This window comes from Galeopterus variegatus, unplaced genomic scaffold, assembly GCF_000696425.1.
Source record: "Galeopterus variegatus unplaced genomic scaffold, G_variegatus-3.0.2 Scaffold180, whole genome shotgun sequence".
NCBI classification, from domain to species: Eukaryota; Metazoa; Chordata; class Mammalia; order Dermoptera; family Cynocephalidae; genus Galeopterus; species Galeopterus variegatus.
In genome coordinates this window covers 659,292-671,267 of record NW_007726291.1, presented here as the reverse complement: position 1 = coordinate 671,267, position 11,976 = coordinate 659,292, and the positions used below count along the sequence as shown (strand labels likewise).

The 11,976-nt window shown below is 38.1% G+C and overlaps 1 protein-coding gene across 2 annotated transcripts in view; it reads right to left on the bottom strand.

Moving 5' to 3' along the window:
* The window catches only part of BEND7 (BEN domain containing 7), a 53,438-nt gene extending 41,730 nt beyond the window's left edge, over positions 1 to 11,708 (bottom strand). For both annotated transcript variants that reach the window (XM_008564053.1, XM_008564055.1), the window contains exons 1-3: positions 11,412 to 11,708; positions 8,624 to 8,746; positions 4,732 to 4,997 (exon numbers count right to left, since the gene is read on the bottom strand). In XM_008564053.1, the coding sequence (XP_008562275.1) occupies positions 4,732 to 4,997; positions 8,624 to 8,746; positions 11,412 to 11,703 (681 nt within the window). In that variant the 5' untranslated portion in view covers positions 11,704 to 11,708. The remainder of the gene's footprint in view (positions 1 to 4,731; positions 4,998 to 8,623; positions 8,747 to 11,411) is intronic.
* Between the last annotated feature and the right edge of the window lie 268 nt (positions 11,709 to 11,976).

The window sequence follows — 11,976 nt, the reverse complement described above, 5'->3', positions numbered from 1 at the left end:
GTTGCTCCCGCGCCTCGCTCAGCCAGTGAGCGGGAACCGGTCTGTATGTGGGATCCGAACCCTCGGGCGGGAGCGCCGCCGCGCTTCCCAAGTGGCGCACTTATTCAGTGCGCCACCGGGCCGGCCCCTATAAAAGCTTTTTAAAAAAACTGGTCTGAGTTTCACCAAAGCCAAAGAACAAGCCAAACAAAAAGCAACAACAACAAAACAAGCTCAGGCCATGTATATTTGCTCTGAAAAACACAAATCAATATATCCAGAATCAAAGAAACAGTAACTATAAGAAATGAACATCTGTCTTGTCTCAGTGCCAGTAAATTATTGGATTGTAAACTCATGAAGAAAGAACTAAATATGATATTTAAATCTGCAGTTTGGTTTTAGGTTTCTACTTATGCTTCTGTGTAATTTAGGTTTGATTTTACTTAATGTGCTAATTTATTTTTATTTATTTATTTTCATTAAACAACTATTTATTGAATGTCCACTCAACACAAAAACCATACTAGGTATCGGGGTTACAATACTCACGTTCCCAGACCACAGAGTGTGAAAATCTAGTGTCCTCCTTGGCATATTCTAGTGTGCTGAACATTACAGAAGCAAAGATTTTTATTACTAGAAAATAAAAATGGTCCTTACATTGTTTTTTAGGATTAAGAAGAAAAGAGAATATTTTTTTAGCAAAAAATAAAATACTACACTAATTTAAAAAGGGTCAAAGAATCCTGCCCCAAAAGAGAAACATTTCTGACCATTCCCTTTTCAAAAACACTATTGTTTACATGTATTTCTTCATTTGTACATACAGATACATTTATTTTAAATTTGCTCTTATAAAATTGCTTAGGTAGGACTGACTGCTAAGGTTAAAAAAAGAACCAATATTTATTGAGTGCCTAAAATGTGCCAGCCACTGTTCTAAGTGCTTTACATAGATTATTTCATTTAATTCTTCCAGTAGGCCAACTCTGTGAGGTAAGCATTATTATTATCCCCATTCTACAGAGAGGGAACTGGGGGGAGAGGTTAGGGCCACAGAGCTGAGATTCTAATCCAGGCCACATGGCCCCAGAGCCAGCTCCTTTAACTGTGAAGTTCTCCCCCCAAATCTTCCACATAAACAGAATAAATAGCCATAGACTAACCTTTCAGTTCTGTCATATAACAATCACCCCATGAACAGTCACTGAGTGTTCATCATGTACAAGAATTGTGCTAGAACAGGCAGTCACCCAAAAGTCTTTCACATGGTGGACAAGGGCAGACGACAGGCCTGGGGGTCAAGCCAGCTCACTTTTCCTGGGTGTGTGAGCCTGTGCAGGCTATCTATTGAATGAGGGTAAGAAGACGACCTCAAAGAGTGAGGATTAAATGAGATCATTTACTTAGCACAGGATGGCACACGAATATTGTTATTATTATTGTTATGTATAGTCACTGCTCTTGAGGAGCTGGGGTGGAAGGACCGGAAATCATGTAAATAATCACAAAACAGTACAGAAAGTTCTATAAAGGAGGATCGTTCAAATCATATCAGGGACCTGAAGTGGGGTGGATGGGTGCAGAGAGGAGTAATAAGGAAAGAATGGGTAAGTGGCAGTTAAATTGAGGAGGGTGTTCTAATTAAAGTCCTTGACCCAATGTATCGTAAGTTGATTTTGTATATTGTGCTTAACGCAAATGCAGATGTTTTATCATTTGCAGATTAAATAAATAGTAGTGAGTAGCTTTTATGTGCCAGGCACTGCAAATAGCATTTTCCCATATACCATATATCATTTAATGCTCACCACACTCTGAGGTCTTGACATTTCTGTTGGTTTTCAATAAAGCCTAGTGGTTTTTGCCTCTGAATGGGGACAAGCGTTATCAGTCAGAAGACGGTGGTCTGTCTGCAATGTGCTAGGGCCCACATAGGCCCTGTGTTTATGTTTGTGCCATGGATATACGAGCGTGTATTTGTGACTACAAGTCACAGCATAAAAAGGCTAATGATACATTGTGAATTTTTACAAAAATTTAATTTTTTTATATTTAAAGAAGCAATAAAGCATAGGTTTTATGTCATCATTATTTCACTGTTTCTAGCACTAACCTTTCTCCTGTGCTCGAGGTGCCTAATGAATATGTTGAGGACACTCAACTCACTTTTCCTTCCCATCCAGAACTGGAAGACTGCCTCTGCTCTTGCCCTCCCTATCTCAGTTAAAGTCGTCAGGGCCAGCTAGGAACCAACCTTGTTTTTAAGCTAGTAATTTGGGACTTACTTTCCACATGGTCACCGAGTCCCTCTTGAATGGCTCTCATTTTTCTTCTCTCCAGGCTCACTGCTCTTGTCCAGACCCTCAGAACTCTTGCCTGGTGGACTGCAATTATCTCCCTACCACTCTCTCCATCTCTAGCATCTCCCCTCTCCATCTCTCTATCAGTCACAATGGCAACTTGTCGCAGTTACCACTCTTAAACCAAGGCAGAATTCTTCCTAGACTTGAAACCTGCAATGGTCCCCAGTGCCCACAAAATCAAAGCTGATATGTTAGGGCTGTCCCTCTCTGGCCCCAGCTTATGTTCACCAGTCCTGTCCAGAGAGCTGATCCAGCAACACTGGGCCACTTGCCCAGTCCTACGACTTTGAACCTGATCCTCCCACCATTGGAGACTTCTCAGAGCCTATCTTCAATACACAATTCCCAGCCGCTTATATTTGCTCCAACCCATTTTATAAAATAATACCTGTAAGATTATTACCTATTTTCTGTTTTCTCCTCTGTACTTCCACCACATTTAAAAAGGCTCATGGCTAAGGCATAATAAAAGACTGGCAGGGCACCTAATTTGGACGTCTTTAGCACTGATGGCTCTTTTACCTACAGGAGTCAATGTCCCAGCCCTCAACCCCTGAGGACCACATAGGCAGCCTCACTAATACCACTGCACACTGGCCACAGACAGCATTTCCTCAGCCACCATGGGGCTTCACTGCCATGTTGTCTAGGTGCAGTTACACTTTCTGCTCAAGAGACGAATCAAATGGGTATTAGCTGGATAGTGTAAATATCCACACACCTTTTCTTGCTTTTCTTTAGAAGCACGTTATTCTTCAGTCAAAGACAGGCAGCATCTAACAAAGTTTTCATAGACAATTCTGAATGTGCTTTAGCAAATTTAATAGGTCTTGTTAGCAAAAACAATCATGAATAAAATGTAAATTATTATCAATAAAATTATAATACTGATATTGGTAAAAGTAATAAAACAATCAGATCTTCCTCAATTTATCTCTGAAGTACACTTGGAGCTTAAAATTAAAAAAAGGAGAAAGTTCAGTTATTAGCATTAGATCAACCCCTTGGGAGATGATCTGTGCAACTCAAATTATTGCTCCTGCTACATCAATGCCTATCAGAAAAGAATGCTTAGAAAATGTAAGGAAAATATAAAAGTATGATTAAAAACAGCTTAGGATTGAATGTACTTTATGCTGTGGAATAATTTACCCATTTCCAAATATGTGATCTATCTGGGGTTTGAAACAGGGTCTTAATTGCAATAATGACATGATATAATCAAATGAATGGACTGGTCCTGGGGAGAACACTATCATCATTATTGATTTTTTAAAATTGAGTTTCAATCTAGAAGACCTTCTTAAAGATTGTAGCATGTGTCCATAGATTTAAAAAAATACCCCTTTAACACCAAGGACTGGAAAAAGTTCAAATGATTTTCTAGGCTAAAAAAGTTTCAAGATAATTATTTTTGTCACCTTCCTTTATAAGAGACCCAATGTAGATATATGCTAGCAAACTGTCTTGCTACAATTTGAAGGAGAACCTTGCTTTTTAAAACAGCAATTTCTGTTATTTAAAGTTTAAAAGGTAGGGCCAAACTCCAATCCTATATAGGCCTGTGGGAGTTCTCAGCAGGATTCTCATTCTATGCAATCTGATAATAATAGATCATTCTTGTTTATTTTAAGAACTCTCCCAACAAGTTGGGGTTCACAATATGAATGTACTTAGATAAAGATATTGCAAATACAGTAGGCAATTGCAGATATAGCACATTATTAAAGAAATTTATTTATGGTCCTATGAATATAAAATAGCAAGTCAGATGGATATCTCAGATGTAATCCAGCATCCTGGACTATAACAACATTCTAGCTATGATATTAAAATAGAAAAACCTTTGCAGAGCATTAACCTATCATTACACAGAGTAAACGGCATGGCACTGCCACCTAATTAGCAGTGTAGCTTGCATCTATAAAATAGAATTAGCACTACTGCTCCTTTTTTATTATTAGCTTATGTTTCTAGAAAGGTGTGACCTTATCTGTATGGTTCTGTTCACTTATGCCCATCTACAAAAGATTTAATTATATTCTTTTGGTTCTTTACACTGAGGAAATTGAAAACTGCCACTTTGAAATTAAAAATGTTAAAGAAATAAGCGAGCAGATTATTTACAATATCACCCTTCTTCTTTCAGAGGTAAAGATGGAAATGTGTTTAAATAAATAAATAAAAATAAATAAAATTTTCAGAAAAGAAAATTGTAGGCCAAGAAATCATTACTAGTCTTCCTTTCCTCTTTCCCATCTGTATCCTGCAAGTTTTTCTAGATGTCTTGGGTAGAACTAGTGAAGGGAAAAATGTATTAATACTATAAAATTCCAGAAAGTTGTATCGCATTAGAGTTAGCAGCTAGAAAATATCAACTTACATCAGAGGAAGGTGACTGGAGAACGATGCCAAATCCCAGGACGTGGCTTTCCTCCGGGAAGCTGTGCTGGGCTGCCTGGACACCAGACTGCCCGGAGGCCACGGTGGTCTTCTTCTCAGCTTCTACCATGCTAGGCTTCTGCTTCACAGTAAGAGGTTCAACAGTCTTTGGGGGTACTTTTTTCTTTTTATTTCTCTTGCGTGACACAGCAGTTCGCTGGGAGCATATAAGGGAGATTGGGGGTTGTTGTCTGTTCTGAGTTCCAACTGTGAACAGTAAACAAACATACGGTACAGGAACGTTGTCTGACTTAGGACAGCTTATTCCTGGACTGTCTATGTGATCTATAAACCGACACTGAACTGAGGCCCACTTGAGGACGAAGCCACTATGGTAAATCTCACATTGGGTCTACCAAGTGCAGGCTCTGGAGCATGTTAAAGTCCTAAAGGCAGAAAAACACCCAGGAGAAAACGTTGCTCTACACGCTGGTGAATCATTACAGTGCACTGCGGCTGCTGGGTCCAATGGAGGAAGGGATTATGCGCTATGAGAAAACATTTGAAAGTGACTTTATAAATCATCTGACATTTTTAAATCAATGAGAACTCCAGAACTTAAATTCAGGTACAGATGTCCATGCTTTCTGGTAAGCCCATTTCAGGAATATTCCAACTGTCATTTGGGTTTAAACTGATCAGTTGCTAATAATCTACAGGTGCCAAAATAGACAAAGATGAAACAATGACGATCACTTGGGCAAGACTGATAAAAATAAATAGCTTGGAATGATTCTATAATAGGGACCAGGTAAGCCTGTGGGAAAAGCCTGTTAGTCACTTAATCAGGCCCAGTAACTCCTTCCTCACCAAACACACATTCTCCACACATGAACTATCCCCAGAGCACCATGGTACATGGTTTCAGACCAGGCTGCTTCTCCAGACCTCAGTGTTACATAGCTGAAAAATAGGAATAATATAGTTCTGTACAAGTCAAGCAAATTAGTAAAATATAGAAACAGTTTCAGTTCCAAAGATGAAAAGCACAGTACAAGAACTAAGTACTCATACTGAATACAGACTCTAAAAAATCCAGGATGGTTAGGAATAATATAGTTCTGTACAAGTCAAGCAAATTAGTAAAATATAGAAACAGTTTCAGTTACAAAGATGAAAAGCACAGTACAAGAACTAAGTACTCATAGTGAATACATACTCTAAAAAATCCAGGATGGCAAATACAGTTTTCACAGGCGCACTCTGAGAAGTAGTGTTTGTTAACCTTTTAAAAATACTATGATGGTTGCCGGCGCCGTGGCTCACTCAGGAAAGTGCAGCGCTTGGAGCGCCGATGCCGCGGGTTCGGATCCTATATGGGGATGGCCGGTGCACTCACTGGTTGAGCCTGGTGCGGACCAAACCGTGCTGAGGGTCATGATCCCTTACCGGTCATAAAAATACTCTGATGGAAGGTGTAACAGGAAAACATGGCATTATTATTTAAATATTCAGATATTAATACAGCTTTCCAAATATGAGCACAGGATATACTTGCCTTTTTTACAGAAATAAACCAGTAAATAAGCCAAGTGAAAACTAAAGGTCTTTAAATGCACATAAACATGGATCACTTTCTCTCACCTAGTTTTTATCAGTCTGAAAATAAAGAATATTTACACTTTGATCCCGATATTTTCATCTCCAGACTGGGAAGCAATTTAAAAGTATCAGAAACAAACTACTTGCACTCCTCAAAAGCACAGAAAATTTTCTAACCATCCATGTGGTAGTTAATCTAGCTCACTGGTTCTTAACCTTGGCCACACATTAGAATCACTCTGGAGTTTAAAAAACTGTGTTGCCTCAGCCCCACCCTAGACTAAGTGAATCCACATTTCTGGGGTGGGGACTGGGTATCCATATTATTTTAAAGCTTCACCAGTGATTCTGATGTGCAGCCAGAGTTGAGAACTTCTCCCTGTTCTAGCTGCATTTTCCCCCCAAGCTGGGTCTATGTCCCCAGAGTCACAGGGATCATGAAGCAAAATGATCACCATGGTCTGGGCTGCAGCCTCTCTAAGCCTCATGATTCCTAATTAAAAGTGAGAACTTTGGTTGAAAGAACACAGGGACTTGATCAGAGTTTTTCTTCTCCTCATAGCCCAAGTCTTCGGCACCCAGATCTTACCACTTGATCTTCTTCCTTTATTCTCTTTAAGATAAAGGTGAAACTTTCTAAATGTAATTTAAACCTAAGTCTTACAAGCAATAAACCTTAAATAAATCTACTCATATGACACAAATTTTTAAGTTTAAGAAAATTAAAGGAGAGTAACTGATTCAGTTTATCCTTTATGCTACCCTACAGCTTTGGAATCATTTACCTCCCTAATCTGCAAAGGTTCAGAAAAGAAAACATGGTGGCCAAGTGGCATTTACTTAATAGATTCTAAGAAGGATTTAAATGGCTGCAATTTGTAGTTGGCCATTTCAGTAGTAAGGAGCTTAGGTAACAAAATAAATCCATTACCATTTCATATGCATATTTTCTTAAGTGCTAACAAATTCTTCCTCTGAGAAAAGGATCCATACATAATAAAGTAACCTTTCTGAGCTCCTTATTTAGGAGATGTTAACCTTTGCCAGGTTAATAAAAACACAGATAATCATGATGGAACAAGGTGAGTCAAATGTTTACTGACCCAGCCAAAATGCTTATTTTTTCATTGGGATAAAACCAGATCTTTTCAACTTGAAAAGATGTTGCTTTTCAGGTAGCCTTTAGCTCACCTTACTTTAATGTGATCTTGGGTGACTGATATGTCTAAGTATTAAGCTTTTTATATCAAAACCACATCACTGAATATTAAAATTTTACAACAATCCACTAAATGGCACCAAGAAGAGTTTCTAAATGATGACCTTCCTGAATACCATTCAAATAAAGGGTAGGAAGCTGGTCATGATAGGCTGTGCTGTCTGATTTCTGCTTTACACTAAGATTAAGTAGCAGTTTCCCTTGACAAGAGGGAAGGCTTAATAAAACGATTTATTATTTCTTATACCTGTAACCAAAAAAGGCTGTTTTTTCCCCCCAATTATGGAGATTAGGAAAGACAGCCACTATACTGAAGACCTAGACTTCCAGACTTCTATGAAATGCTCCACGGTCTTCAAAGTGACACTAATGAAATAGCTTATGCTTGTATCATGCCGCACAAAGTTCATTTACCTTTACTATCTCATTCTATTTTGAAAACTATCCTGTGAGTTAGATATTAATCCTCCGTTTACAAATTTGAGAAGTCGGGGGCAGAGTGAAGTCACACAGCCATAAGAGGAGAAACTGGGCTGCCAAACCCAAACTGCAAGGCACTGCTCTTCTGTTCTTCAGCTCACCCAATGGTGGTGAAAACAGACAGAGGAGTCACATAACTGAAGACAGAATGTGAGGTGTCTCTGAGCTTCTCTATTCTGAATGGGAGAGAGAAAAGCTACAGGCAGGCCTGAGGCGCGACCTTCCTGTTGCTCACATCCTTAGACATCTTCAGCAATGAAGCACATGCTTCCTAAAGGGCTCCTCCACATACAATTGTCCCAAAATGTAATTAACTGACATTTGTGAAGCACTAGGAGATTATGAGATGAAGCAGACTGAGTACATGCAAATAAGTATATGAGTGGTATTAGTAGCAATAAAAAAATTTGTTTGATTTGCTAAAGAAAAAAATGGGTTGTAGAAGAAGCTCAGCAAATGGCTACGTGAAGAGGCACAGCAAGGGAGGCAGGTGGGGAGAACTCTATAACAAAAGCACAATGAACATCTTGACTGCTGATGTCATATACACACTAAAAATCAAAGGACTCATTCCAAGGCCTGCTCCTTGTACCTGCTTGAATTTGCATTAATTTCCTCATGGTCTTGAGTTCTTGGAGAATGGCCTGCAACGTCGACTGGCAGTTACAAGTACAGCAGTTTGACCCAACTGAAGAATTCGCCACTGGAAGTTCTCCTAAGCACGAAAGAAAAGAATGACAGACTCCAAACAACAACAACAAAATTATAAAGAAGGAAAAAAAAGAAGGCATCTTAATAGGATTTTGAAGCATGTGCAATTATTATGAAACTGTGTTAAGGAAAATGTACCCAATCATCTTTACAGCTTAAATTTTGGGGTCTGACTTTATCTAACTATCCAGGCTTTTCTATTGTAAGGTGCATGCTATGTCCAGGTGCCAGAGCCTGCATGAACATGTGCACACAGTGTGCAGTCACAGCAGCTCCGTAGGGTCAGACCACCTCATCTCATCTCAGATAATACCACCATAAAAACTATCAACACACTCACGCTAACGTGCACAAACACTAGTTCTGAGAACAGCCTTACAAAAAAGCTAGTAGCTGTGTATGAGTTCATATTAAGAATTAAATGAGTCCAACTGTTAAAAATTAGTTTTGGGATTTTTTTTTTTTTGGCAGCTGGCTGGTACTAGGATCCAAACCCATGACCTTGGTGTTATAAGGCTGCACTTATAAATTAGTTTTCATGTTAAGGGTGATATTTCAAAAATGAAGAACTTTGAACACATGAAAACTTCTAGAATACTCTCCGTGTGTGCTGTGTTTGGGGTGGGGAAAATTGGGCAAACAAGGATGGGAGGACATATTTTAACTTGATGTGTGAGAGGGTGTTGGTGAGTTGGCTTTTCTCCAACTTAATAAAGGAATTCTTTCTACATCTTTTATCCATTCTCATTTCTTACATTTTCCTCACCATAGTCTCTTCTTCACAGTTTAAATTTAATATCTTTTCCTTAAGAGAACTATCCCATTCTGGTTCCCTTATATGTAAACGAGTATCTTCCTATTATCCTCAGAATAAGATGGAACATTTGGAAAATCACTGTTACATCACACTTCCTCCAGCATCAGTGTTCACCCTACTACCTAAAATGGTGCAGTTGAAGAGGCTGCCACTGCTTAGGTTTTCTCATAGGAGGGCAAGGTAAGTTCTAAGGTTTTGTTCCAATTATATGCTTTATATTATATTAAATGTAATTTAAATCCTATAATATGCATTATTTGTGGATACTATAGAGAAAAACCCACCACAGCAAAACTGTGAAATAATTAAAGATAACTTAATGGGAGGAGCACAACTACTTACATTCAAAACTTCAGCAGACTGAGATGTTACAACTTTAAAATTGCAAATAATTCCAATGGAATACCAAAGTAGTCACAGTTCTATATAATACATTTCTATTAAAAGTATGCAAGTAATAAACACAAAAAGATGTATTTTCAAACTGATGTGGGAGAATTTATGTTTGTAACTTTTATTAACATTAATAACATTTTCCAAAGTAAATCCACCATCCTTGTTGTATACTAGAAAACATGACACTGTTTACCCAAAACTTATCAATGTGGAGTTTACTAACTTCATACATACCTAGAAGTATTTTATTCTCTTATTGTCTCTTCCATGGCTGAAGAGTTAGGAGGGCCTTATAGAATATTCCTAGTCACTATTCTAAGTACTATTTTTATCATTTTTAGAGGACAAAACCAACCCTTTTTTAGCTTGTTATAAATCATTTTCTAATTTTAAAGAGAACTGACTTCTTATTTTTATGGAGGAGTCTTTAAAGACTCCTCTAACCTGGAATCATGCCAGCATGCGAACTTGATATTGGCTTATGTAATATTGAGAGGAAGGGAAGACACCCGTACATCCCCGGGGTCCCCCTGCTGTCTCATCAGTGGTTCAGGAAGGCTTTTCATGCCTCTGAACTGTTTACTGCAAATTGCATTTTAAAAAAAATCAAAACAGTATCTTTTTCTTGAAGGATACCATGAAATGAAAATGAATAGAAAAAAAATCCTTAGCTAAAATTTTTAAAGAAACTGAAAATGCCTTTTAATTTTTTTCTTATTCTTTTTATGAAAACTATAGATCTACACACTATACATAATTTATAGAACAAATAACATCCAGTATCACTGGATAGAAGACTGTGACTTATTAAAAAAGCATCAATTTTCTTCCTTAAGCTTCAAAAAATTGTCATTTGTTTTTTTTCATAACAATTAGGGAGTTTAAATTAAGGAAATTTTACTTCAAAGGAATAGTTTTCAATGCTAACGAAGCAATTTATAAAATTTGGATCATTTGGTTTAGTACTGGAATGGGAGACTGAGCCAGGGTGTTGCACAGGATGTTGGGTTAACAGCCCTCACTTTAATTAGGACTCTTCTGATAATGAAGAAAAGTGAAGAAGTAAGCAAGAAGATATATTCATAACATACCATATGAACAGGAAGCTTCTTTTAGTGACAAAGGGGAGCTCTTTCTACTCTAATGTTCTTTTGAAATAATATCTGAATGTCAGCAAATGACAGCTTTAACTTCTTAAAAGGCTGGAATCTCTACTAGAAAATCTTCACTTATAATATAGAACCCCCCATCTTTCCTGATTCTCAATTCTGTTTTTTTAATATTCTTCTACTTTTTTCCTTTATATCTTCCCTGCCTTTTAAAATAACTCAGCAAAGGCAGGTGATTAAGGAAAGGTTTCATAAATTGAACTCAAAGAACATGCTGAATATTTAGAAATAAAACATGTCAGTGCAACCCCCCATGAATGCATTCTGAATGTCTGATACAACCGTACCATTGGAGCTTGCAGCAGTGTGGGGCTGACTCTGGAAAGTTCTAGAACGAGTGCCATACTGCCCTGAGAACTGACCACTTTGGGGTGGTAGCTCATTCCATGCACCACGTGAAGAAGGGTGGACACCCTGTGGGCCTTCAGCAGAGGAGTTCAAACGCTGAGGCCAGACCAAATCCAAATCCTGGGGCTCTTGCTTTAATTTTTCTCCTTCTTTGCCAACACGCTGATATATCCTCCCAGTGCTGTCATTCAGTAATCTTCTCATTCCTGTAATTTGTTTTTTAATTTCCATGCTTTCATCTCCTAATGGAAACAGGGCCAAAGTTAGCACTGTAAATTAGCAAAAGAAAAAAAGTCCATATCACCACACCCCCACCCTCCCCTCCCCCCCAAACAAAACCAATCCTTTGGAAATGGAAAAGATTACTGATTCTATAAACTTAAGTAATCCATAAAAACTAAAGGCAGGAAAGCTGGCTATGGTCTGAAGAAACCAATCATATTTCTGGTGCATCTCATTTTGATCTCTTCCTGGCCAAGTTCTCTTATGATAAAAAAGGTTTCA